At 56.1% G+C, this 27,387-nt stretch overlaps 1 protein-coding gene across 3 annotated transcripts; it reads right to left on the bottom strand.

Annotated features, from left to right (window-relative positions):
- On the bottom strand, positions 1–27,387 carry MIGA2 (mitoguardin 2). 3 transcript variants are annotated; one of them, XM_042913265.1, is made up of 16 exons: positions 27,304–27,387; positions 24,373–24,612; positions 23,549–23,759; positions 20,782–20,894; positions 19,516–19,633; positions 18,981–19,117; positions 12,613–12,730; positions 10,569–10,669; positions 9,850–9,965; positions 8,588–8,660; positions 8,308–8,394; positions 4,275–4,373; positions 3,834–3,968; positions 3,038–3,091; positions 2,154–2,270; positions 1–1,928 (listed from the first exon to the last, which is right to left on the bottom strand). In XM_042913265.1, the coding sequence occupies exons 2-16, from the start codon at positions 24,466–24,468 to the stop codon at positions 1,722–1,724; spliced, it is 1,782 nt and encodes a 593-aa protein (XP_042769199.1). In that variant the 5' UTR covers positions 24,469–24,612; positions 27,304–27,387; the 3' UTR covers positions 1–1,721. The 3 variants fall into 3 exon arrangements, with proteins under 3 accessions (XP_042769199.1, XP_042769202.1, XP_042769200.1); XM_042913268.1 differs by having other exon boundaries at positions 23,549–23,717; XM_042913266.1 differs by having other exon boundaries at positions 24,373–24,567; positions 27,304–27,341.

The following is a 27,387-nucleotide window of genomic DNA, read 5'->3' as shown; positions in this document are numbered from 1 at the left end:
TTGTTTAATAAATCATTTATTTGACTTGAGGTCGATGCACACACGCTCTACCATACAAAAGTTGGAAGCTGCAACAAATCAAGTGCCAGAGGCAGTGCATGGACGTGTAAACAAAGACAAATGAAAACACTACTCTGAGTGATCTGGGAGCAAACCAGAGTAGCTGGGGGGGGGGGGGGGGGCCCAGGCTCAAGATGACATTCAGAGTGCAGGGGAAGTGCAAATGAACGGAATGTGGGGCTGGAGGGGAGGAGGGTCCCCCCGGGCCTTCCCATGCAGGAGGCTGCTCCTTCCTGGACACCAGCCTCAGAGAGGGGGGGGTTGGGGCCAGAGCCCTGGCTCAACACAGGGTCCTCCAGTCTGGGGGAGCAGGAGCGAGCGTGCAGGGAGGCGATGGGCCGGACCCGCACCACCCCTCTCCATTTCCCTTCTCTCTCCCTCCCAGGACCCCTTTGCCATTCGGGGGAGAGGGGCCCTGGTCTGAGGAGCCAGTCCTCCGGGGTACGGAGAACAAGGAGGAAGAACTCGGTTTCTCTGGGAGGCCTCTCAGCCTGAAAGGGGCAGAATCACAAAATAAAGTGTTAAGGCAATAAATAAAACATCCCACCTCCGGTGAAAACACTGAGTGAAGTCAGTCTGCAGGGCTCACAGCACCCTGCGGATGTGGGGACAAGGTGGGGACGGCTGGAGGACCAGCCGATGCACAGCTGGAGCGTTTGTGCGTCGAGCCAACGGCAAAGCGCCCGGCAAAGTTTCTTGTCCTAATGAGGGCAGGGGAGCCAGTCCAGCCCTGTCCATCCTCTGACCCGCCCGATGTGGTCCCTGGGCCTGCCCCCGACGGCAGCACAGGTGACAGGCCTGCGATGAACCCTGGGCAGCCTCCAGCTCAGCCCTAGCACCACCCAGGGGGTTCCAGGCTCACAGAGGCAGGTGGGTGGGGCGGGAGGACCAGCCCCAACTGTTCCATCTTTGGTGGTGGCAAAGGGGAAGAGAAGTGACAGTCTTTGGCAGGACGAGGGAATGCCAGAGGACAGCATCCTGGTTTCCTGCTTGGGTGTGCCAAGGGCCCAGTCCCTGCCCAGACGTGAGCACAAGGAAAGCAGACCCACCCCGTCCCACCCTTGGATGGTCCAGGCCTGCCACCCGTCTAAGGTACCCCCCCACACCAGGCACTCTGTGGCCCCCACCCTCCCAATCTGGAGCTGCAGAGTCTCTAGGGTGGTGGCAGGGGTGGGGGCCAGCAGGCACCGGGCACCGAGAGACGGTCTAAAGCCCAGGTCCCTTCTAGCTCAGGCCTTCCGTGGCCTTCACCAGAGCCCCAGCACCCCGTCTTCCACCTCTACCTTCCCAGCCCTGTCGTCAGCAGCCCTCCGGCTCTGCCTGTCCCACCCCTCCTCACAACAAGGTCTCTCTCTGACCACCTTCCTCTCCCTCAGGCCCCACAAGCCGCTGGTCCAGCTGCTGCTTTGCCCAGGGACAGCTGAGGGCAGTCAGGCAGGCCCCCAGGGCTCCAACCCTCTCCAAGGAAGTTTGCAGGGATTCCCAGATGATCAGGGACAATTGCCCTAGGCCACCAAAGCCCAGGCTCTGCCAACGCTGACAGCCAGGGACACCCAGGCCCTTCGACACCAACCCTAAGGAGGGGAGGAGACGGCCCTTTCACTGCCATCGCCGTGTGGACAAGACCCAGGCAGCACCCCTCCCCGAGCGTGCACCCGCCACTACTGGAGCAACTCCGGGGGGCCGTTCTCTCGGGGCAGCGCCCCGTTCAGGCCAATGCTGCTGGCCACCGGCGCCCCCAGGTAGCCAAGCAGGATCTCGCTGCGGCGCCGGGACAGCTGCAGGATGTCGTCTGCCAGCGCCGGCACTGAAGTGTAGCGCACGTTGTCCAGGTCAAACATGTCCCTCAGGTACTGCACGATCTGGTGCTGGGGGGAGGGCTGGCGTTGGGCCTCAGCCACGGCCCCTGCCCCCCTGCCCCCCGCACTGACATCCTCCGGACCACCCAAAGCCCCTGGACCCTCCCCCAACCCGTCCACAGGCTCCCGCCCGCCTGGTGCTTCCTCCGGACCCACGTCGGCCAGGCTCCCCCCAGGCACCCCCGCTCACCCCTTCTCGGGGAGCAGCCCAGGCAGGCCATGCACTCCGTTTACCTTGAAGAAAGCACAGACTTCAGCGAGCTGGGGTTTGGGTCCGAGGAAGCCAAAGGCTAGTACAGGGCTTACGTGCTCCGATACGGAGTAGAAATGGGAGATGAAGCCATCAGGCACCTGCAAAAGTGGTGAGGCTGAGGGCTGGGACGCGGCCAAGCTGGGGGTGGGGAGGGGCATATCAAGAGCTGGGCTTTGGGGGCCTGGCTCAGTCACGTGCTCGCTGGGTGACGCCAGGCAAGTGACAGGGGCTTTCACCTCTGCAGAATGGGGGGTAACCTTGGGGCTGCTGTGAGGACTACACGAGGAAGGGGGCGGGCTGGGCTCCGCACCAGAAGTGCCCAGAGTACTCGGCAGTGGCAGCTGGTATCAGCTGGGCAGCAGGGCCTGGCTGGCAGAGGAGAGCCATAGATCATGGCCCGGTCAGAGCGCCAGGCGCTGCCTGGGAGTACAGATACCAGCCGCCTGTGGGTGGGAGGGAGGTGACTCCGCCAGCCACACCCAGACGCCTCGCCACGACGGCCTCCACCCCTCTTGTGGGCCCTTCCTCCCTCAAGGATGCCCTCTCCCCGCGGGCCCTTCAACAGTTTCCGGGGGCCCACGCTGTGCTGGGTCCTGGAGAGATTAAGCGTACCTATGTGTGCCTTCGAGGTCCCCCTGGGAAAGGGAGAGAGAAAGGGCAGGACAGGTGGCCAGTGCTGTGACAGAAGCCAGAAGGGACGGCAGGGCCTCGGGACTCAACTGGACCTCCTCGCGCGGGGGGGGGGGGGGGGGGGGGGGGGGCCGCATTCTTCTGCCCCACCCCCAGCAGCCCCGCCCCCAGCTCAGGCCGTGCGGATTGGTCAGCAGCACTGGGGGCCCCGCCCCACCCCGCGAGGGTCACTCACCATCAGCAGTCTCCTCTTCGCTTTCAAGACTGACCAGCAAGCAGTGGCCAGGGCCTAAATCAAAGATGGGATCCCACCCAGGTTTCAGAATGACAGGTCGGGCCTGCAGTCCCTCCCTGATCCCAGCTCTCCCCAACCCAAGCAGGAAAGGGGGGCCTGGTGCCTGAGCTCTGTTGCTTCCTTCCCCTCAACTAGGAACCAGTCACACTTAAATCTGACCTGGACTCTAACCCTTACTGCTGCAGGCCCCTCAACTAGCCGCTGATCTTCCCGGGGTCGCAGTTCCCTTTGCTGTGAAACGGCCATGGCCGAGCACCGCCACCTCATTCAGAGGTCGTGGGGGTCCATGGTCACCGCCTACAAATTGCGGGTAGAAGACCAGCCCCAGGCCATGTAGCACAGCTGCCTGAGGGGCCCTGCACTCAACTCTCTCCTGCTGTTCCTTCCTTCTTCCTATGTCTTAACTTGGCTTAATAACATGCATTAAAACGGAGCAGAATGCTCCACGGGAGACCACAGTGCAGAAGGAAATGCCCCCCACTGCGTGGGTTCTAAACGGGCGCAGAGAACATCAGCCTCCCCTGGGAAGCTGCTCCAGCGCAGATGCTGGTCTGTCCAGCCCACAGCCCCACATCGAGCGGGGGAGGGAAGCCTGCCCGGCAAGGTGACCGCTGCCTGACGGCGGGGGTAGGGGGCCCAGCCTTGGTGCCCAGAGCCAGGGACGGAGGAAAGCAGGGTCCAGGCCAACGCGTGGGGTGACGGGAGCGTGTGTGGGATGTGGAGGGCAGCCACCCACCGTCTCCTTGAAGCTGTCTGACAGCCAGCGGTTCCTCAGGACGGCGAGCACCGAGGACGGGGGGTTCTCCAGGTCCTCGAAGGCGTCCATGAGTATGAAGTCCAGCACAATGTCGAAGAAGCTCATGCACACCACCTGTGAGAGGGCAGGGATGCTCTGAAGGCTGCAGGGCCACTGTCCAGACGGGAAGACCGAGTCCAGAGAGGTGTGGGTGTGTGGGGGCCTGGGTGGGAACACACAGGTGAGTGGGCACATCCCTGGGCCGCAATGGGGTACAGCCGGGGCCGTCTCCCCAGCAGCCTGGGCCCGCTGGCAACAGCAACGGAGCCACCTCAGACCCTCAGAATCAAGGCAGAGCTCGGCACAGGCATCCCTTCCCTGCTCAAGGATGTTCGGTGCAAGGGACCCCAGGGTACTGGGGCTCAGCACAAACCAACTCACCCCACGGCCCTCCAGCTCCAGCCGCGTGGTGGCCCAGGTCTCAGGCTGCAGGGCATAGCCCATCATCTCCTCGTAACTCTCCAGGAAGCCTTTGGGGCTCTGTGGGGAGAAGCACAACCCACTCTGGTCATGAGAGAGGCTCTAAGACTCACTTGGACTGGATCGCAGGGGCAGGCCTGTGCCTGGGGGACGAGCCAAGGCAGGGCTGAGGCCTATCCCCGAGCAGCGGCCGTGGAGGACACCCGGCAAGAAGTGTCCTCTACCCACCGCTACGCGCCTCTGCAGACACCAGGCCACGTCTGGGAGAGGTTCAAGAACAGCGCGCCCCGCCACGTCTCAGACCAGCTCACGACGGAGTACCAGGTGCCTCCCGGGAGATGCGCACGACACCGCGAGCTCACTTTGCAAAGATGCGTGAGGACAGGAGGTTGAGTCGAGCAGCCAAACATTCCAATCTGCACGACCCCGGCTGCCACTGGTGAAACGGGAGAACCTGCGGCCCACACTCACGGGCCGGTTCCGGGGGAGTCGGGGAGCTCCGGCTTGTTACACAACCAGCCCGGTGCCTGGGCCTAAACGATAAATAGCATACGAGACCTGCTGCTGTCGGCACACAGGACGGGCCCTCCGCTCTCTGGGGCCGTGGGGCGGAGCTGGGGCTGGCGACGCCACGTGCACACGTGGACGTGCATCTACGGACACGGAAGGCTGGGACGCGCCAGGGGCTGTGCTGATAGGGGCCAACTCGGCGAATTCGTGCGGTCTGACGAGGAATGGCCCAGCAGTATACCCACTTTCTGATTAGGAATCCCGAGGCTGCGGGAGATCAGCGATGTGCCCAAGAGCCAGGCAGGGTGGAGCTGACACACGACCGCACGGGCAGGTTGCCACCCCTTATAGAGAACTATGGGTGGAGAAGCCACCAGACAGATGTTCGCCAAAATGTGAACATGTGGGGTTGGGGACGGTTTTTCTTTTTGCTGTTATGTATCTGTTGGGTTTTTGTAAAATGAGCATGAGTATTTCTATAATCATTTAAAGAACAAAATAGAAAAACCATTTCTATTAAGTTTTAAAGAGAATTTGCTAGGATGGCCTTGACCATGACTTAACCTCCCGAAGCCTCAGTTTCCTCATACGTAAAGGAGGGCGATGAAGATAAGGGCTGGCCAAGCATGTCTGACACCATCTCACAAGGTCCCTGGGGCACACCCACTCACACTGGAGAGGGTGCACGTCTGGCCCATGGACACACAGTGACGAAGTGGTCTGACTTCTCAAGTCTGCAGCCTGGGTGCTGTCCACAGGACGGGCACCCTCCCAGCTCTGCCTGCCTGCAACAACCCAACGGGGCTGTGTCGGTTCCCGCTCCAGTCCCAGGGCTCCGCATAGGTGAGCTCCGCTCTCCAGAGTGCTAACCAGCCATTCACCAAACCTACGTCCCGCACCCGAGCGGAGGCAGAAAGAGGAGAGCTGTACTCCTGGGCCTCGCAGGGAGCGGCCACAGAGATCAGGCCGTCTGCTAAGCTCCTGGCACTCACCTTAGCCTCACCTGCCCACCCCTCACTTGTCCGTGTCTTCACTCTCTTGGGAGCCCACAGAGAACAGGCCAAGGCCACAACTGGGGTCAGGCCAACCTGGGTTCAGATGCCAACTCTAGCCTCCCCACACTTAGAGACCTGGACAAGTTCCTCTCCTTCCTCAGGCTCTGTTTCCTCATCTGCTGAGTGGACAGTGTAGTCAGGACTAAAGGAGCTACTAGAGGTAGAGACGTGTCTAAAGCTCAGGGCCCGCTGCCGGGGAAACAGCGGCTGCTGGGAGAATAATTATGCACCCTTATGGAGCACCTGCCCCGTGCCAGGCCCTGGGGCTGGGCACACCTGTGCCGGGACAGCTGTGGTCCTGGCCCTCACGGAGCTCACAGAGCAGTGACAAAGAGCAACCCACAAATGGGGTGCAGGGTGGGTGTGCTGGCAGGGTGAGCCCAAGGGCTCTTGGCAGAGTCCTCCTGAGGAGATAGACGGGCCAGCAGGGGCTTAGAAGATGGGGAAGCAAGGAAGAGCAAAGAAGGGGGGGTGAGGGGGGCTTCCAGACGCTGGTATAAGTTCCACCTCCTAACCTCGGTGCTGGGCACACAGGGGTTGATCTTTTCATTAAATCCTAGATACCGTTTTTATACCCTCGTGTGCGTATTCGACAGTAAAGTAGTTAACAACAACAGCATCGAGGATCAGTGTTCAGGTGTTTAGGGACCACCCTGTGCCATATGCGAAGGCCCGGATCAGGGAGAACGTCTGGAAGAGCCTATACGCTAAAAGCCTGAGCCCTTCAGTCTGGACGAGGCCAAGTGTACATGGCAGCCGGTCACAAAACGAAACTCGGTCTGTACCTCAAAGGCAGCGGAAGCGAGGGAGCACGTCAGGCAGTTGGGTAACGAGATCAGAGGCGTGTTTTGGGAACCGTTACTCAGACAGTGAGGTGAAAGTCCTGGGGGGTGGGGGGAGGCATTTTCAAGGGCTTTGCTCCAACAAGGGACCGATCAACATGACAACTCAGGCAACCTTATTAATAAAGAAATGTGAAGGAATGGATACAACAGATTAAAAGGATCACTGAGACCCAGCATTGGCCAAGACGTAAGGAGACGCACGGTTACACAGCTGGCAGGAGCTTCAGTCATTAAGTTGTTAAGGCGTTTCAGACAGCAAAGCGGGAAGCCCTTCTAACTGGGCCCAAGACACGGCATTGCCACATCTGGGTTTTGCCCCACGGAAAACCAAAGGTACCTAAAGAGGTCCGTAACAGACAGACTAGAACAGCAGTGTGACGGGGGAACGTCAGACACAACCGTAATGTCCATCCACTGGAGCACCAGCCGAACCACAGTCAGCCCTCCCGACGGACTACTGCACAATCAGTAAAAGCAAGCATACCTGCTGACATGGACAGATAGATAAGATACGCTCTTAAACGACACAATAAAGCTGCCCAACAGTTTGCAGGGCGCTTTGGAAATTAAACAACCATGTCCAAGGGTTATTAGTCCACGAAACCGAGCAGGAGAAACACCTCGGGCTCTGGCAGGTGGGGCTCACGGAGACCGATGATGGTTTGCATTTTAGAGTCACTAAATTGTGTAAAACCGCGTGATGGTATCATCAGGTGAAAAGCAAGACAGGTCTTTGGGGAGCCTGGGGGGCTCAATCGGTTAAGCGGCCGACTTTAGCTCAGGTCATGATCTCGTGGTCTGTGAGTTCAAGCCCTGAGTCAGGCTCTGTGCTGACAGCTCAGAACCTGGAGCTTGCTTCCAATTCTGTGTCTCCCTCTCTCTCTACTCCTCCCCTGCTTGCTCTCTGTCTCTCTCAAAAATTAAATAAACAGGGGCGCCTGGGTGGCTCAGTCGGTTGAGCGTCCGACTTCGGCTCAGGTCACGATCTCACGGTCCGTGAATTCGAGCCCCGCGTCGGGCTCTGTGCTGATGGCTCAGAGCCTGGAGCCTGCTTCCAATTCTGTGTCTCCCTCTCTCTCTACTCCTCCCCTGCTTGCTGTCTCTCTCAAAAATTAAATAAACATTAAAAAAAAATTTTGTTTTAAAGCAAGACGGGTCCATATTTTTAAAAATTAGTACAGGAGGGGCGCCTGGGTGGCTTTGTCGCTTAAGCGTCTGACTTCGGCTCACGTCATGATCTCACGGTTTGTGGGTTCGAGCCCCGCGTCAGGCTCGCTGCTGTCAGCTCAGAGCCTGCTTTGGATCTTCTGCAATTCCCCCACACACCTCTCCCCAGCTCACGTGCATGCGTGCTCTCTCTCACTGTCTCAAAAAAAAAAAAAAAACATTAAAAAAAAAATTAGCCCAGGAAACCGCCCTAAGCCTTTTCCAGGAAACTCCCCTAGAGCCTTCAGGATGAAGTCAAAGTTCCTCAGCTTGATTTCAGATTAGGTTTTGTTTTTTTTTTTTTTAACAGAACCAAATAAAAGTTACAAAAATAAAAATAAAAAAGACAAGGTGAGAAGAAAACCTGAAAAAAGCTACCTTCTCGGCCTTGGTCATCAGGCCCGTCACCATCTGCCGGCCAACCTCCCCGAAGAAAAGCTGGTTGCTCTTGTCTTCCAGAAGACCCTAAGGAATGAGGAACGGAGGGGAGCGAGCTATCGGGCTGGCAGTCCCCCAAAGCTGGCGGAGAGGTCAGTATAATGGGCCAGGCAGGTGACTCTGTCTGTGCAGAGGAGCCAGGGGCGGGAGCAGGCCTGGCAGACCTTCCTGACTGTCCCCAGCCCCGGCTTCATCCTCCCCAGGCGTCCCCGACACCCACCTCGAAGGCTTGCCGCACACAATGCAGCTTGGCCAGAAAGTCCTGGTCACTGTAGCAGCCCAGCAGCTCAGTCCTGTGGGGAAGCACACACAGTCACACCCCCTGGGCCCCGTCCAGCGACGCCCCTGTGGGGTCAGGGTGGAGCTGTGCGTGGCCCCGCCTCAGCCAGGCAGCGTGACTTTGGCCAAGTGCCTGCCCTCCTCTAGGGCTCGGCTGCCCCCAAACCAAAGGAAGAGGCTGACTAGCTGGTCTCTGAGGACATGTCCTCAGGAGCACTGAGTACAGCTGGCCGGTCTGGACACTGGGAGTCGGGCCGATCTCGGCCTCCTTCAGGCCCCAGCCAGCAAAGGACCCTCACTGGCAGGGGCCTGGAATGGCCAAGCAGGTCCCAGCTGGCAGAGTGCCAGGACAGGGGGCTCCCGCCCATTCTGGCTACCCTCATGCACCTCACTAAGGCTTCAACCAGGCTTTCCAGCCATGTTCAGTCAGTGAACTTTTTAAAGTTTATTTATTTTGAGAGAGAGAGAGAGAAAAAGAGAGAGAGACAGTGTGTGCGTGCACACGTGCGCAAGCACAGGGAAGGGGCGGAGAGTGAGGGAGAGACAATCCCAAGCAGGGGATTCGAACTCACGAACAGTGAGCCGAAATCAAGAGTCGGAAGCTTAACCAACTGAGCCCCCAGGTGCCCCCCAGTCAGTGAACTTCAAATGCACATGCTTAAATCTGGAGTCATGGCCAAAAGTCAAGTTCTGAGTTCCATATCAAGTGGCAAAACTAGTTTAAGATGAACAAGAAACCGAATTATGCCACAGATAAGAAAACTGAGGCCAAGAGAGGTTAGGCAACCTGTCCTACGCGCGATGAAGGGACAGAACCCGGCAAGGATCGGGTCTGTCTGTCCCCAGAGCCCGGCCTCGGGGCCGCTGCCAGGACGGATTCCTTTGGGACACAGGGCTCAGAGAGAGTGCCCACTAACAGAATGGCTAGAGCCCTCTGACAACTTCGCGGAAGCAGAAATCATGGTTAACTCACTAATTACACGGGTCTGTGGTTGCTAGTTCTGGGCCCGTCTGTCTCGGAACCTAAGGCCGTCCTCAGCGCTCCGCGTCTGGGTCAGGAGCACCGTGGCCCTCGGCCAGCCTGTCCAGCTGAGTCCTCACCAAGCACTGCTGGCTGGCTTCGCTGGCCTCCGAGGGGGACAGGGCGTACCCACCTGCCCCCTGCCCCCCCCCAACCCCCCGCCTCCTTCCGCACACGCTCACCTGAGGGTCCGGCAGGGCACCTTCCCCTCCTTCACCAGTTGCAAGGCCTCCTCGTAAGCGGCGGCCGGCCTGGAGAGCGGGATCGAGTAATCTCCCACCTGCAGGGACTCAAAGAGCTGGGGGGAGGGTGTGCAGGAAGAGGAAGGTCGTGTCAAAGCCTCTGTCGACCGACCGCATCCCAGTGGGTGAGGGTGCCTGCCCAGGGGACACCCGAGGGCCAACATCTCAGAGGGGATGCCAGATGGAACAATGAGCCAAGAGGCCAGAGGCCTAGATTTCAGTCCTCAGCATCCCCGTCTCCAGGAGCCCTTCCCAAAGGGACCATCTGCTGGACAGGTGCCCACACTCTCACCACCCCCCCACCCCCCGCCGGGCAGGACAGCTGGGCCTGACACGTGTGGCCGTGACAGGAGACTAACGCCAAGCAACAGGCATGCAGTCTAAGAAGGGAGAGGTCAGTGTGGGCTGCAGCCATGGGGGTGGAGACCCCTGCCCTCACCCACAGGACCTATGACCCCGGCTTCGCAGGCTCCCCTGTGCCCAGCAAGTGCGTGGAGTCCCCAGGGAGCCGCGCTTGGTAACTGCCAAGTTCCGCCCCTGTCAGAGGAAATGCCTTCGCTTTCCCGTGACCCAGTGCTCACGGTGAGAGTTCACACGGGGGCCTGGACTTCACTCCACCCCGCCCTCCCTCTCTGCCCATCCACCCCGTGCCAGGTCACCTCTGTGGCAGAGAAGAAGGAATCCTCAGAGGTCAGGCTGTCTTCATCATCCGCCCGTAGATGCAGGGAGCCCTCTGTCAAGGGGAGCATGAGGGTCCTCTCTGGGAAAAGCAGGAAGAGAAGGGCTGAGCTGAGAGTCCGAAATCACCGGGCTTTTTGGAATGCGCACGTGCCCAGCTACCAACATGCGATTCCGGGCCAGATGCTGCTACTGACCACGCAGCTCCTGTTTACTAAACACTCGCGCGGGAAGATTCTGGGCTCACGGCCTCAAATGAATGGCTTCTTTCAACGGTACGCCATCCTTGGAGGTGGGAGGGGTTAGGCGCGGACGAGGCTGCTGAGGGGGCCACGCAGCCGCACCCTGGGCCCGATGGCCCCTGAGCTCTGCACGGGCAGGCTCCGCTGTACTGTGTGGCCCCGAGCAAGGAGACTCCCCCCTCTGACAAACTGAAACTTAGCCACTGGTAAGAGCTCAAGGGAGTCCACGGGCCACCTGGCATTGCCAGCCCCACCCACGCAAGGCCTGCAGGGGTCCGGACCTTCGAGGGCTCTGAGGAAAGGTCTCCCAAATAAGCAGAGACCGTGGCCCTAATGGCCCCACCAGCCTCCTCTGCCACATGGGGCAGGGTTCCTCCTCAGGCAAAGCCACTTGGAGACAGGCCATGGCGGGGTATGTCGAGGTAGCCAGCCCTTGCCAGGCCCGCGTCGCCGCTGGCAGAGCTGAGGGGCCGGACACGGGAGTCTGATACACCCCCTCGGGGCTGACAGCACCCAGAGAAGGGTCCTGGGGCCCGCTCACTGCGTGCGGTCTGACACACGGCGGGCACCAGGAGAACGATGGCCGTCTGGCTCAACATCTTCATGACCTCTCGGCGACATCATGTACTTGTACCTCAGAGGAGTAGGCAATAAGACGACTTTTTCCTTGGCCCTTTGGCCTGTTTTCAACTCATCTCCACATGAGCCATCCCTTCTGCCTACCTGGTGCCCACAGAAGAGGGCTCAGACCAAAAGCCTGGAGCAGCCGTCAGGGGAGATGCCAACGTCCACACCTGAAGGTCTGCTCCCGAGGGGATGGGGCAAAGCACACTGGCCAGGGACTCCCAGGGCCACACCAAGCCCTGCTCCTGTCTGCTACGTGTAAAAGACCGCCACCGGGGCGCCTGGCTGGTTCAGTCAGTAGCACATGTGACTCTTGATCTCGGGGTTCAAGCCCTACGTCGGGTGTGGGGATTAGTTTAAAATGAAATCTTTAGGGGCACCTGGGTGGCTCAGTCAGTTGAGCGCCCAGCTCTTGACTTCGGCTCAGGTCATGATCTCACAGTTCGTGGGATCAAGATCCACGTCGGGCTGGCTCTGCACTGACAGTGTGGGGCCTGCTTGGGATTTTTCTCTCTCTCTGCTCCTTCCCTGCTCACGTTCTAAGTAAAAAATTAAACTTTAAAAATAAAATAAAATAAAAATAAAACCTTTAGGGCACTTGTTGTGATGAGCACTGGGTGTCATATAAGAGTGAAGAATCACTAAATTCTACTCCTGAAACCAAAATGACGCTATATGTTAACTAACTAGAATTTCAATAAAAATTTGGAGGAAAAAAATGTTCTCAATGAAAAAATGAAAACTTAAAAAGAGAATGCCTCTTTTTTTTTTTAAATATACACAGTAAGTCTTCACCTTGCTTTTGAGTTGGTTTATTTAGAGAGAGCGTGCACACACGAGCACAGAAGAAAAAGGAGAGGGCGAATCCCAAGCAGGTTCTGCGCTGTCCGCACAGAGCCCAATGCAGGGCTTGATCTCAAGAGAACGTGACCTGAGCCAAAATCGAGAGTCGGATGCTTAACGGACTGAGCCACCCAGGCCCCCTAATGCCTCTGCCTCTTGAAGCCTCAGCTGCCCCATCTATGCAATAAGGCAGTGATCAAATGCAGTCCAAAGGCTCTGAGGACTTTGAGGGAGCCCACCCCCCGGTCTCTCGCCACCTCCCACCTCCACCCTGCCCCCACCCCATCCCACCCCAGCCTGTACCAGGCCAGCTCACCAAGGTCCAGCAGCACGCTGTCGGAGGGGAAGGTGGACCCGAACTCCTCCTGCAGGTGGTAGGCCCGGTGCAGCAGGGACTCCAGCTTCTCTGCAAACTCCCTTCGCTGTGACTCTGGCTGCAATTGAAACGACGGTTCGATGCTCCCCAGGCCAACAGCCCCTTCCCTCACCAATGATGGGGGGGAGGGGAGCAGGCTCTGGGGCCCGGCAGCGAGAGTACGTATCTTGACCTGAGCTGCCCAACACAGCGGCCAGCCAGTCACACAGAGCGACTGAGACTTGAAATGTGGCCTGTCCCGACAGAGATGTGCCGTAAGTATGAACACAGGCCGGATTTCAGCCGGAAACCCACCAACGAACGAACAAAAGTCCTCTGAAACATCTCCATGATGTTCCACGGTGATCGCGTGTTGAGATGACAGTATTTTGGAGGTACTAGACCACAGAAAATGTATCATCAACGTGATTTTTACCGGTTTCCTTTCGCTTTTGAGCGTGGTCTCTAGGAAACTTTAAATGAGCTATACGGCTCCGCACGGAACAAGGCTGCTCTGGACCCCAGCAGACCTGGGTTGTGTCCTCGGCACCACCAGTTCCAAATGGCGTTGACCTCGGGTAGACGACTTCTTCATTCTAAGCCTCTGTTTCCGTATCTGTCAACCGAGATGAGAGTACCTACTTCCCAGAATTTTAGGGAAAACTTGAAGGAAAGAGGGTATGCAAAGCCTTGCACACAAGACTGGCCTGTGGTGATGACCAGTATGTGTTGGCTGTTGTAACAGTCATTGTGATACGATACACAGCATGCACGCAATGTGGAAGCTGTAATATGATACTCATCATGTAAGACATCTGATATGTATACATGTGTAATAACACTAATACAGTCACTATTCCACAGTTCCCAATTCCACTGTTGCTACTAACCGCGTGTGCTCGGGACCGTCCTGCACCTGAGGGGCAGCAGCCTGTGGCTCAGTGACCTCCTCACTGCCCTTGGCCTCCAGGCTGGTATGTGGAAAGAAACACCACTCCTTTGACCCCAGGAGCTTCTCAACCAAGGGGCCAGGCCCCAGCAGGCCTGGCTCTGTTTTCCACCAATGCTGCCAGATCCTATACCTGCAGGTAACCGGACTCTGGGGAGGAGACGAGGGCCGGCTCTGGCCTCAGGCCCCTGGGGACAGAGGTGGAAGGGCTCAGAGGAGGACGGCGATGACCGAGATGGCTGCTTACACTGAGTGGTCACCCTGAACCAGGCACTTCGCTGCTCAGCCTCACGGCATCCTTGAAGGCAGGTGGGCCTACGACCCCGATTCACGGAGGAAAACTCAAGGGAGGTTAAGCGGCCCAGCCTGCCCAGCTAGAGCCCAGCAGAGCCCAGGGAACCTCAGACCCACCGTCCACTTGGCCCAACTCCCCGAGAGGACCAGACCCCGCACAACGTGGCCGGCAGAGCCTTGTAGCTCTGGCAGAGGTCTGCCAGTTCTCTCTCTGCGAAGCGGCCTCGGGTTAGGGAGCGTTTCTCTGCCGTCACGGTCACACCGAAAGCGCAAATGACAAGAGAAAAAGGATAGGCTGAACTTCATTGAAATTAAGAACTTTTGTGCTTCAAAGCATGCCATCAAGAAAGTGAAAAGACAATCCCCAGGATGGGAGAAAGTATCTGCAGATCCTGTCCCCGATAAGGGACTTGTATCTAGAATGAAGAGCCCTTACAAGTCAATAATAAAAAAATATTACCATTCATCTATGGGGAGACACTTGGATTGCTTCCGTAGGTTGGCTATCGTAAATCCAAGTGTCCATCCACAGGTGAATGGATAAAGAAGATGTGGTCTACGAGGGTGCCTGGGTGGCTCAGTTGGTTGAGCGACTGACTTTAGCTCAGGTCATGATCTCGCAGCTTGTGAGTTCGAGCCCCGCGTCGGGCTCTGTGCTGACAGCTCAGAGCTTGGAGCCTGCTTCGGATTCTGTGTCTCCCCCTCTCTCTACCCCTCCCCTGCTCATGCTCTGTGTCTGTCTCTCAATAATAAATAAACATTAAAAAAAAAAAAAAAAAAAGAAATGTGGTATATAAATACAATGGGGTATTATTCAGCCATAAAAAAGAATGAAATCTTGCCATTTGCCACACGTGGATGGATCTAGAAAATATAATGCTAAGTGACATAAGTCAGACAGAAACAAACACCGTGTGATTTCACTCATATGTGGAACTTAAGAAACAAAGCAAAAAAAAGAGACAAACGAAAAAACAAACTCTTAAATACAGGAAACAAACTCGTGGTTGCCAGGGCAGCGGGGAGGGAAACGGATAAAGGGGGTTAACAGTACCCTTAACATGATGAGTGCTGAGTTATATATAAAATTACTGAATTAAAAAAAAAAAAAAAAGACAAATAGCCTAATTAAAAATAAAGCAAAGGATCCGAATAGACATCTCTCCATAGACCTACAAATGGCCAAGAAGCACAGTTAGCCCAGGGAAATGCAAATCAAAACCACAATGAGATAACCATTTCATACCCAATAGGAGGCCTAGAACCAGAAAGACGCAAAAAGGAGTGTTGGTGAGGACGTGGAGAAATCCGAACCCGCCTACACTGCTGATGGGAACGTAACATGGCACATTACGGAAAACAGGCTGGAGGGTCCTCAAAATGTCAAACATAGTGTTACCACAGCACCCAGCAACTCCACTCCTAGGTACACACCCAAGAGAGTTGAAATCTCGTGCTCACACAAAAACCTGCACACAAATGGTCGTAACAGCGTTCCTCCGGAGGGCCACAGAGTAAGAACAACCCAGGGGCTCGGCTCTGTTGAGCGTCCGACTTCGGCTCAGGTCATGATCTCGCGGTTGGTAAGTTCGAGCCCTGAGTCGGGCTCTGTGCTGACAGCTCAGAGCCTGGAGCCTGCTTCGGATTCTGTGTCTCCCTCTCTCTCTCTCTGTCCCTCTCCCGCTCACGCTCTGACTCTCCCTCTCTCAAAAATAAACATCAAAAAAACCCCCCACAAAAACCCAAATGCCCATCAACGGATGAATGGATAAATAAAATGTGGTACATCTATACAATTGAATATTACTCAGCAAGAAACAGAAATGAAGTAGTGATCCAAGTTAGAGTGAACCTTAAAAAAAATATGCCACAGGAAAGAAGCCAATCATAAAGGCTACTAATTGCATGACTCCCGTTCATAGAAATGTCCAGAACAGGTAAATCTATAGAGAGGAAAAGTAGATGAGTGGCTGCCTAGGACTGGGGGGCACAAAGGGACGGAGGGGGTCTGACAAAGTACATGGGATTCCTTGGGGAAATGATGAAAATGTTCTAGAGCTGATCGTGGTGATAACCACACAACCCTCCATATACTAAAAGCCAATGAATTGTACAATTCAAAATGGAACTGGATGGAAATGAATCGTATGGGATACGAATAATATTCTAAGAAACCTGTTAAAAATTCTTTAGCACAGAAAACCGCCTGGAAGGATACCAAGTGGTTATGTCTGGATGAAGGGTCATAGGCATCAATAATACTGACACTAAAGATCATTTCTCGAGCAACTACTGTGCGCCGGGGTCCTACGGCTGGCAGTGGCATCCCGCCGAGGGCCCCAGCACGCAGAGAGGCGGAAGGCCTCTGCCCAAGTGACACGACACGAGCTGCGCATCAAACACTGGGCATTTTTCCCCCCACTCTTTTCCATTCCTATAGTTTTCACTATTCTTTAGGGAATTCTTCATCGCTTTCAGGAAGAAGACGATGAAAGTTCTAGAATGTTCCGATGCAGTCTTAGCAATCAATACCATTTTGGAACTAAAACTGCCTCCCTTCCCTTCCACGACCTGACAGAGTCCTGCAGGTGTCCATCAGCCGCCACAGGCAGAGGTGACCTGGTGCAGCTGAGCCCTTGGGCACCAGAGGCTTTGTCACCCCCCGGGGACTTTCTCTGATGTTCCTGTAGCGACACTGCTCCTTTTGTGTGGCAGGCCTCTGAGCAATGTCCCCAGCTAGAGAAGAGGGCACCACACCTTCCGCTGGTGCCAGGCATGTCCTCATCCTTATACTTCAAACTATTTCCCAGGCTCCCCTGCCAACTGGCTCATGGCCAACCAAGGCGCAGGTGGAGGAGATGTGGAGTGGGGCAATGGGCAGAGAAACTCCTCTCCCAGTCCTGACTCACACCGTATCTCTGCCCCACCCTGCCCAAACGGGGCGACCCCTGGTGGTAAGCCCCCTCCATGGTTCTGGGTTCCGTGGCTCCTGAGCTCTGGGCACACCCCCTCCAGCCCGAAAGCTCTCGGCTCCTCCCTCACCTGGGCCACCTGCGTAATTCCCTGGGCTAACCTCCCTTTTTAACACCCGAAGTTGCTTCCGTTTCCTGGCTAGACCCTGACTGACCCTCCAGAGACCGTCAGACTGCTCCCCAAAGAGCCCCCGCTTTGTCCTCGCCCCAGCAGAGGACAGGAGCTCATAGGTTTGTCGTTGTTGTTGTCGTTTAAATACAGAAAAGTACAAAGACTCAACAACAGTCCATGGGCGCCTGGGTGGCTCGGTCGGTTAAGGATCCAGACTCTTGATTTGGGCTCAGGTCATGATCTCTCATGGTTCATGAGTTCGAGCCCTGCATCAGGCTCCACACTGAAAGCACGAAGCCTGCTTGGGATTCTCTCTCTCTCTCTCTCTCTCTGCCCCTCCCCTGCTCATGATCTCTCTCTCTCTCAAAATAAATAAATGAACATTAAAAAATACTAAACAGTCCACAATCCTATCGCCTATACAAACCCTCCCCATAAGCAAGGCTTGAAATCAGGAAAGACAAATGATAAAGTGACATGAAACCCCTTTCCCCCCTTTCCTTGTAGACCCACTCCTCACAGACCACAGTTAATAATTTCCTGAGTTATCTGTCCAGAGGAAAGGAAAAATCCACATGCATACCAGCAGTTACCAACTGGCACACATGTACATAGATATGTCTTTAAAAAAATTTTTTTTTAAGTTTATTTATTTTGAGAGAGACAAAGACAGCTCGAGTGAGAGAGGGGTGGGGGCGGGGGAGGGGAGAGAATCCCAAGCAGGCTCCTCACTGTCAGCACAGAGCCCAATGTGGGGCTCGAACTCGCGACACCATGAGATCATGACCTGAGCCAAAACCAAGAGTCAGACGCTTAACCGACTGAGCCACCCAGGTGCCCCTGGATATGTGTCTTTTTCAACATGGACACACACAGGTCATGCTATACACATTCCACATCTTGCTGTTTTCGCTTAACGACATATTGCGGAGGCAGCAGCCTATCAGCCTATATAGAGTGTCCTCAGCCTTTTAACGTCTGCGTGGTACTCCTAACCACTTTTTAATTTTTTTTTTTTAACGTTGATTTACTTTTGAGAGAGGAAGACAGAGTGCGAGCAGCGGAGGGGCAGAGAGAGAGAGGGAGACACAGGATCAAAGGAGGCTCCGGGCTCCGAGCTGTCAGCGCCGTGCTGGACGCAGGGCTCGAAATCATGAACCGCGAGATCACGACCTGAGCCACCCAGGCGCCCCTACTCTGGACCACTATTGATTTGACATGCAGATAGTTTCCTTTTTTTTTTTTTTTTCCTGGTCTTTAACTGTTACAAGATAACGCTTCAGTAAACACCCATCCCAAAAGGTGTGTTTGCTATGCTTTAGGCCAAAATTTTTTATTTTAGCTTTCTTACTATCTCCTTTCTGACATTGAAATAAATACTGACTGGGGCACCTGGGCGGCTCAGTCGGTGAAGCGTCCGACTTCGGCTCAGGTCATGATCTCGCGGTTTGTGGGTTCGAGCCCCGCGTCGGGCTCTGTGCTGACGGCTCGAAGCCCGGAGCCCGGAGCCCGCTTCCGCTTCCGATTCTGTGTCTCCCTCTCTCTCTGCCCCTCCCCCACTCACGCTCCGTCTCTGTCTCAAAAATAAATAAACATTAAAAAAAAAAAAACAGACAGAAATACTAACAGTGCCAAAATGCACATGTAAAGAAAAGACAGGACACAGGCTGTGTGATCCACTCAACCGAACGCAGGCTATTTTTCCCCCCAGTCCTTCATAAAATGCCCCTTTTCCTCACATAGTGGGGATCGGGGTGTGATCATCACCATGGACTACTGGGCAATTCCTAAGCGTCGGGCATGTGCTAGGCACGTCACGTTGAGTATGTGACCTGGCTGGATCGACACCCTGGTCGGGGGGAAAACTCCCACCCAGGACAAGCCACTGCCTGGCACAAGGCCAGGCTGTTACCCTGCCTCCCGCGGCTGGCTGCCACTCCAACCCCCCACCGACCTCCTCCACGGCTGGGAGCTCAGAAAGACACAGGAGAGGACCACCTACCTCAGACAGCACCTCCGAAGCAGTCTCGGGGTTCCGCAGGCTGTCCCCCGGCGTGGGGGTGCTGCTGCTGTCCCCTCTCTGCCCCACGCTCAGCGCCTGCTCCCACTTCTGTAGAGCCTCCTCGAACAGCTCCATGCCTGAGCCCGGGCAGGAAGAGAAGCGAGAGTCCGACCTCAGTGGCGGAGAACAGTTGGGCCCCACGCAGTGTCACTCGGGACGGGGCTCAGGAGACCAAGGAGGCGGGAGGACCCCCAAAGGACAAAAACGGGCAAGACTCTATCAGCCCGGCCCTGATCACTTTTCCACCGTGGCTCAGGTGACAGGCCTCCGTTCAGACCAGGTTTGTTCCTGGAGACTGTCCCCTGTCCAGAAATGGCTGACCAGCCCTGAATGAGGGTTTGGGCGTCCAGGAGCGGGGTTGCAAAGCAGCACCCGGAAAAGTGTTCTGAGCCCAGCATGGGCTCCTGAGAGGAGACCATTCTTCCCCCGACTCTGCTCCAGGAGGGCCCCGAAGGCTGGCCTCTTGGCCCCATACCCTGCATGTAGAGACTCTCCGCATCGCCGTCACCGGCGGTCACAGACTCTTCCATCCCTCTGGCATCCCATGGTCCTGAGCACGCAGCCGTGGGGCTGGATGAGTTCACTGCTACCATCTGGGCACCAAGCAGCACAAGGACCCGAGGGCAAGGGGTAAGGCCCTCCCAGGCTCTTCGTAGGACCCGAGCCCTTCCCACCGCCTGATCACGTTGCACACCCTCTCCGAAGACCGTCCCCGAAGCCGGCCCCTGGCACGGCGGCCAAACCCTCAGCACGGCCTGCTTCCACCAACTCTCAGCCCCTGACGGCCCCTTATACAAGATGTAGAAGTGGGAGGAAATGGAGGCCAACGCCCGGCCCGGGAACCAGCAGCCTCCAACAAAAGCCGCCCTGGGTCCATTCCCTGCTCTGGGGTTCTGTACTGGGAGGACTAGGAAGACTGAGGGAGCACCCACCACGCACAGGGTGGGGCAGAGCCCGCACTCGCCACAATTTCTTGCCCTCCCAGGACGTGGGCTCCTCCAGGCCAAGAGCTATTTCTTGGTCACCCCTGAGTCCCCAGGGCAGAGCCCAGCTCAGAGCTTGCTGAATGGATGGGTAAAGAGATGAGCAAATGAGCCCAGAGCCACTCTCATTGATCTCTATATCCTCAGCAGAGTCCCCGGCATAAAACAAATGCCTGCTTGGTGCCTGATGAATGAATGAATGAATGAATGAATGAATGAATGTATGTATGTTCATAGACCAGTATCTTCCCCACAAGACCACAAACCTCTCTTCTGTACCTATCCACCTTTCTCTCGCCAATGCCTGGCACTCGGTAAGTGATCAGTGACAGTCTCTGAAAGCCTGCATGGATGGGGCGCCTGGGTGGCTCAGTCGGTTAAGTGTCCAACTTCAGCTCAAGTCATGATCTCACGGTTCGTGGGTTCGAGCCCCACGTCGGGCCCTGTGCTGACAGCTTGGAGCCTGGAGCCTGGAGCCTGCTTCGGATTCTGTGTCTCCCTGTCTGTCTCTCTGCCCCTCACCCACTTGCATTCTGTCTCTGTCTCTCTCTAAAATAAATAAACACTAAAAAAAAATTTTTTTTGAAAGCCTGCATGGATGGACGAGCGAATGAATGAATGAATGAACGAAGAGACCGAATGCAATCTCTTCTCCCGTCTTCCCACCAGTCTGTAAGCTCCCCGAGGACAGCAACTAGAGCCTATTCTGTGCCAGGGACTGAGCCCAGAACCCCTGGTGCCCTCCCCCAGGTAGTTACCGAAGCCAGGCTGTGGGAGGAGCCTGAGCGCTTGCTGGGCTCGATGGAGGAAATGCCACTCAGAGTGTCGTTGCTCTTGCTGCTGGGGCTCTGCATCCTCCGGCTGGCATAGCCTGTGAGGAACAGGAGGGCAAAGGTCACGCAGGCTTTGACCCGAGGCTGTGCACAGGCTGTTCCCACCTCCAGGCGATCCTCTCCCTCACCTGGGAGCCTGGACTCCCCACCCTTCTAAGGCAGGGTGACGGCTGCCTAGTGCATGCACCTAGCACAGTGCTACACCCCTGCATGTCATCCTGCTCACTGCCATGTCCCTGTCACCCAGTGCAGGGCCTGGCCCAGAAGGCCCCGGATCTGCCAGGTAAGTCTGAGAATGAGGTCTGACAACTTCCCCAACTCCTCCTCACTCAGTTTCCCCTGTGTCGCTGACTAACTGATTTGGAATTCTTCTCCTTCCAAGAAGAATTTGAGACAATGACTTTTTTGGGGGGGAGGCGGGGAGCACAAGCGGGGGTTGAAGCAAAGAGAGGGAGACAGAGGATCCGAAGCAGGCTCTGTGCTATCAGGCTGACAGGAGCGAGTCCGATGTGGAGCTCAAAGTAACGAACTCGAGATCATGACCTGAGCCAAAGTCAGACGCTCAACTCACTGAGCCACCCAGGTGCCCCGGGGTAGCTAGGTGGCTCAGTGGGTTGAGCGTCTGACTTTGGCTCAGGTCACAATCTTGCAGTTTGTGAGTTCGAGCCCCGCTTGCGTCGGGCTCTGTGTTGTCAGCTCAGAGCCTGGAGCCTGCTTCAGATTCTGTCTCCCTCTCTCTAGCCCTCCCCCTCCTGCTTGCTCTCTCTTTCTCTCTCTCTCTCTCAAAAATGAACATCAAAAAAAATTTTTTTTTAGTACACACATGGGAAAACATTTTTAATAGGTTTTTTTAAAAGTTTATCTATTTTGGGGTGCCTGGGTGGCTCAGTCAGTTAAGCGTCCAACTTCGGCCAGGTCATGATCTCACAGCTCGTGAGTTCGAGCCCCGCGTCGGGCTCTGTGCTGACAGCTCGGAGCCTGGTGCCTGCTTTGGATTCTGTGTCTCCCTCTCTCTCTGCCCCTCCCCAGCTCATGCTCACATTCTGTCTCTGTCAAAAATAAATAAACTTAAAAAAAAAAAAATTAAAAAAAAAAAAAAGAGTTTATCTATTTGGAGAGACAATGCAAGTGAGTGGGGGAGGGGCAGAGAGAGAGGGAGAGGATCCCAAGCAGGCTCCCCGCTGTCAGCACAGAGCCCGATGTGGGCCTCAAACTCCTGAGCCGTTAGATCACGACCTGGGCTGAAGCCCTGCACTTAACCGACTAAGCCACCTGAGGCACCCACACACACAAAAAAAATTATTTTAAGTGAGAAAAGTAGGGAGGGGATAATAAGATAACACCAGAGCTGGTGGTGGTGGTACAGGGCAGGCGAGAAGCTGGAGCAGAAACGGCTCCAGGTTTCCCAGGGGTCAGTGCCAGCCAGAAACCCAGCCTCCTCAGCAATTCTCAGGTCCTATAGCCAAAAGACTCGTTTTTCCACTTGCAAAGGGAAAACTTCCCTTTTGCGATGAGAATTCACAATTAAAAATCATTTTCACCTCGGGGGGGGGGGGGTTCTTTTTTTTTGCTTCTTAAGCCAGCTTTCTCCCAAGATGTGAGCCTGTGAGAACTTCCTGCCTTGGGAAGAGGGTCACATGACACTCAGGTCATGGCCAACGCTGGGCTGCTGGGTTACAAGATAAACAGGGGCCACGAGGGCTTTGAAAGCCACAAGAGCACACACAAAACAGTTCAGAGGCTACCGGGCAGGGGCTGGGTTAGAGGAGAAGGGCTGACCGCGAGGGACATGGTGGGTGGGGATTGAGCGCATGGCTACGGGTGTTACACAAAATTACGTGAAGAACTGTATGCTAAAGAGGCGCCCAGGTTTAAGCGTCTGACTCTTGATTTCTGCTCCTGAATCTCTCGGTTCGGGAAATCGAGCCCCACCTCAGGCTCCACACTGGTATCGCAGGGCCTGCTTGGGATTCTCTCTCCAAATAAATTAATAAACTTAAAAAAAAAACAAAAAAACTGCACACTAAAAAGGGTGAACTTACTGTATACAGAGTCAACCTTAACTTTTATTTATTTATTTATTTATTTATTTATTTATTTATTTATTTATTTAAAATGTTTTTTATTCATTTTTGAGACAGAGAGAGACAGAGCATGAGCAGGGGAGGGGCAGAGAGAGAGGGAGACACAGAATCCACAGCAGGCTCCAGGCTCTGAGCTGTCAGCACAGAGCCCGACTCGGGGCTCAAACTCACAGACTCTGAGATCATGACCTGAGCCGAAGCCGGACACTTAACCGGCTGAGCCACCCAGGCGCCCCCAACCTTAACTTTTAAAAAGGGGAGGGGCAGAATACCATACGGCTCTGAAAGCACATGGCCCTTCTTGCTCCCACGCCGGGGACTTCCCGCCCTGGGCTGCGTGCCACCAGCCCCCTCTGGACCCCCAGGTGCTCCCGAAGGGTCCTCAGATACTAAGAACAACCGCCACCGACAGGACATGTGCGCCCGGGCGCATCACCCACCAAATCCTGAAGGCGACTCAGGGAAGGGTCTATTGCCATCCCTGCTTCACAGACGAGGGGAAATCAGCTTGGAGACGGGACGTCACTAGCCCAAGATCCAACAGCGAAAGTGGGGCCCAGCCGGGACTCGACTCTCGGTCAGGCCCTCCCCCACTGCCTCACGCCTACCTTTCTTTACCGACGGCACCTTCCTGGCCATGAGGATGGGGAGGGGCACCGTGCCCAGATGTGCGCCTCCGATCTCCGGGCCGACCCGCTTCTTCCTCCGCCGTCGCCTCTTTAGCTGGTGGGCGGCCAGGGCCAGGGCCACGGTCCCCAGGGCTGTGGCGAAAAGAACCTTCCGCAGGCCTGGTGTCAACCGAAGCTGGGAGAACGCAGACTGCAGGAAGAGGGGGAGGCGGCGGGCAAAGAGCTCCGTGGCAGGCAGAGCTGCTCTGGGGAGCACCCGAGGGGTGGAGGGTGCCTCAGGCACTCAGGGACTATTTGCTGACCGGGAATGATAGAGAGGCAGTCGCCCCAAGGGGAGGGACCTGGCCAGGACTTCTGAAACGTGGACCACGGAGATGTAAAGAGGGGGAACTGGGGACAGCAAAATGACAAGGCCATACAGATCACATCTGGGGTCCAGGAGGTGTCCCTAACTCCACGGGTCATGATCCTAACAGCTGCAGTGGCTTTAAGGAGGTGTCAAAGGACCTGGTCAGTGACAGACATTTGAGGCTGGCAGAGAGGGCATCATTGACCCCTCTTACAGACTGAAAAACTGAGGTCAAGTGCTCATATAACCCTAGGGTGAAGAGCGGGCTTGGGGCTCCAGAGTCCTAACCTAGTCCTTCTTGCTGTGCTGAAACAGGAGACCCCAGAAACCTGGGGTAGCAACAATGAGGGGGAAGCTTTCCCAAATGCTAGGGACCCTGAGATGAGGGCCTCAGTGTTTTAGAGACCAGAGGGGTAAAGGCAGGACCACAACCCACCCCCCCCTCAACCTTTACCTGCCCGAACGTCGTGTACAGGAACACAGGGATCTCGGCCACCGTCATGGCCAGGGCCTGGATCACGGACATGCCCTCGGTCCTCCGGAACGCCATGGCAGGACCAGCACCCTGGGCAAGAGCCGTCGGGTCCAAGAGCTTCCAAGAAGAACGTCTTCAACTGGCTGCTGGCTGGGTCCCAGGCACCGTCCACGCCTCAGAAAGACAGAAATGCACATACCAGAGGGTCCTTCCACAGAGCTGAGAGACGAATGACCAAGTTAGACACACTGATATGCTCACGTGAACACAACGAAATGCCCCTAAGAGTGTCCTGCGGGATGAGGTGGGGGCAAAGCCTACCAGTGCAATGCCAGGCCCAGAATCGGGCCCCTATCTTCTGCACCCACCAGCAAATGCCCCACAGACCCTCTGCCCGCCCTGAGTCCCAGGAGCAGAGGACAGCAGCACTGGCATGTTGGCCCAAGAACGGACCCAAGGCCTGGGAGATGGACAGTCACCCTCAATCCTGGGGCTTTGTGCCACACTTTCACCATCTTTTCAAACCCCGCGGTCCATCGGGTAAACAAAACTGTCAAGCCACCAAAGGGTCATGCCCCTGACTGGCAATCATTATACCTTTTTCATCTCCCACAAAGCCAAGAATGTTTTTATTTCCTGTGGGCTGTATTATGAGAACAAGCAGGGTATTTGCTCAAATAACAACAGCTCCTACACGCTATGTGTGCCCTTTGTGCTGAGTTCTTTGTGCTGAGCTCTTTACCTATGTATGTTAGTTCACCGAATCGTTACAATTCTGTGAAGGAGATGCTAGCTAGCCCCCCCCCCACCCCATCTTTGCCAATTTCCAATGAGGAATGTGAGGATCAGAGTGGTTAAGTCAGGAGTCCATGGTCATACAGCTAGTATGGGGTAATGTGGACTTGGGCCAAGATCTACTGGACTTTAGACTCTGTGCTCAATACAACCCTTTAGCTAAATCTGACACGGAGCTGGAAGCCGCAGGACCACACGCTACCGGGGCAACATTCCCCTGGGGCCTTCTGAGACCCCCTGGGTACCCCCCTGCCCCGTCCCAAGCCAGCGAAGGAGCATAAGCATCTTAAGCACACTTTGCCCAGTCTCCAAGATCCTGCAGAGTGCTCCCCCCCCTCCCTCCCCCCCCCCCCCCCCCCGACAAAAACCAAGGATGCCTTCAAGGTCTCCCGGGACCTCAAGCGGAAGGAATACACAGGCCAGGACAGACCCCATCAACCTGGGATGGCAGCCAAAATCGCTGCAGCAGCACAAGAAACCATTTATCCCCAGTGAGCGGGAAGGATGGACGAAGGATGGACGATCCTACCAGTCTAACTCTGGCGCTCGGCTGTGTGCATGAGGGGGCAGCAAGCAAGGGCACAGTCTAGGACCGAGGAAACGGTCACGTTGTCAAGGCTGCGAGGCTTAATTTGCTTAGCTGCAATTTGCTTAGCTGCAAATTGAGCCATGCAACCTCCAGAGGTCGGGGCCCAGGTTAATATCACAAACCAGCCCTCTCTTCCCCCGCTCCCCCAACCTGGCCTGGACCTAGGAGCAGGGGAGACGAAAACACCAGAACACCGAGGGATCAGCAGCTACTATTTCCCAAGTGCTTACTACTGTAGGCCAGGCTTGGAACAGGCGCTCCCTGGAAAGCGGTGGCCTGTGAGTCTAGTCACTCACAGACGCCCATTGCTTATGATGGGAAAACTGAGGCTATGAGAGGCAAGCGGCCTGACCGACCTCGCTAACTGACCAAGCTGGGGTGTGACCTCAGCTGCAAAGGATCCCAAAGCTATGGTGTTTCCCCTGAGCTGTCCACTACAACTGCCACCTCCCTCTCCATGCCACACCTGAAAGATTTCGGGGCGCAAGCGAGAAGAGCCCACAAGGAGTAACAACAGTGAGCCTGAACACATGCTCCGGGAGTGAGAGAAGCCTGGGAGGCCAGGTATTTGCCTGCAGGAAAGTCAAGAGCAGCCTCAGCTGTCCCAAACGAGAAGAGTCGCACGTGCAAGGTGACAACAGGGGCCCCCAAGCCTGCTTCGCTCCAGGGACGGATCCACAGACTCAGCTCAACTGTGCCCTATTCACCCCCGACACAACCCAGGAGAAGCCTCCTCTTCTCTATGACAGCCTGTAGCAATGCTCCCCACCCTTGCACATTTCCAATGCCATTCCTACCTGGACAAGTCACTCTATAACCTTGGACATAAACATCCCCATTCTACCGCCACTGTGGCACTTACAACACCCTCAGCCCGGATGCCCACATCTTGCGCAGGGGCACCTCCTCCCTTGAAGTGGGCAACCCCATTAATGACTCTGGCCTGGGCATCCCGCCTTTCCTCCTTGACCCCATCAATGTCCCGGACCCAGGCATTCCTCTGAACCACCCTCTGCCCAGTCTCTCTTCATTCCACATTAGGTAGCTTACAAGTCTGACCAAGCTGGGCGCTGGGCACGGGCCACTCCCACACTGGGCCGCAGCAACATCCCCTTCTTCAGGGTCTGTTCATTTCATCTCGGATATCACCCTGCGCAGCCACAGTTCAGGCCCCCTCACCTCTTACCCGACCCCCGGAATATCTTTGAGGGTCGTCCAGATGCCCACCGGCGACACCTCGGCCGGCGCACCTGCTTTCCCAGCCCAGGTTCGGGTTCCCGCGCCCCTGCAACGTTCCAGGCCCGGGCATCTCCTCACTGACCTGGTACCTTCCGTTCCACCTCTCGCGACGCCCACGGCCCGGATACCCGCTCATTCCAACCCGGGCCCTTCTAGTCCGGCTGAGCCCGGACACCTGCGCTCCCACCCAGTCCTTTGCTCAGACCCGGTTCCCGCCAGCTGCAAGCCTCCGTCCCAGGCCCTGCCGCGACGCCCGCCGGGCGGGCTCAACCAAAGCCGCCACTCACCCAGGATCCCATCGCTGCGGAAGGGCAGCGTCTCCTTCTCCAGCGCCCGCGCAACCAACCTCGAGGACACCGCGGGGGGCGTGG

This window comes from Panthera leo, chromosome D4 (assembly GCF_018350215.1).
Source record: "Panthera leo isolate Ple1 chromosome D4, P.leo_Ple1_pat1.1, whole genome shotgun sequence".
Taxonomy (NCBI): domain Eukaryota; kingdom Metazoa; phylum Chordata; class Mammalia; order Carnivora; family Felidae; genus Panthera; species Panthera leo.
This window is presented reverse-complemented; position numbering and strand designations above follow the sequence as displayed.

What these genes read in the sequence shown, in the direction of transcription:
- MIGA2 (XM_042913265.1), bottom strand. Translation starts at nt 24,468, where the DNA reads ATGGCGTTCCGGAGGACCGAGGGCATGTCCGTGATCCAGGCCCTGGCC. An exon ending in GGAGAGTCTCTACATGCAGG is followed by an intron (nt 19,118 to 19,515) that starts GTATGGGGCCAA and finishes GCCCGGGCTCAG; the next exon opens with GCATGGAGCTGTTCGAGGAG. An exon ending in CTTCGGAGGTGCTGTCTGAG is followed by an intron (nt 12,731 to 18,980) that starts GTAGGTGGTCCT and finishes TTTCAATTGCAG; the next exon opens with CCAGAGTCACAGCGAAGGGA.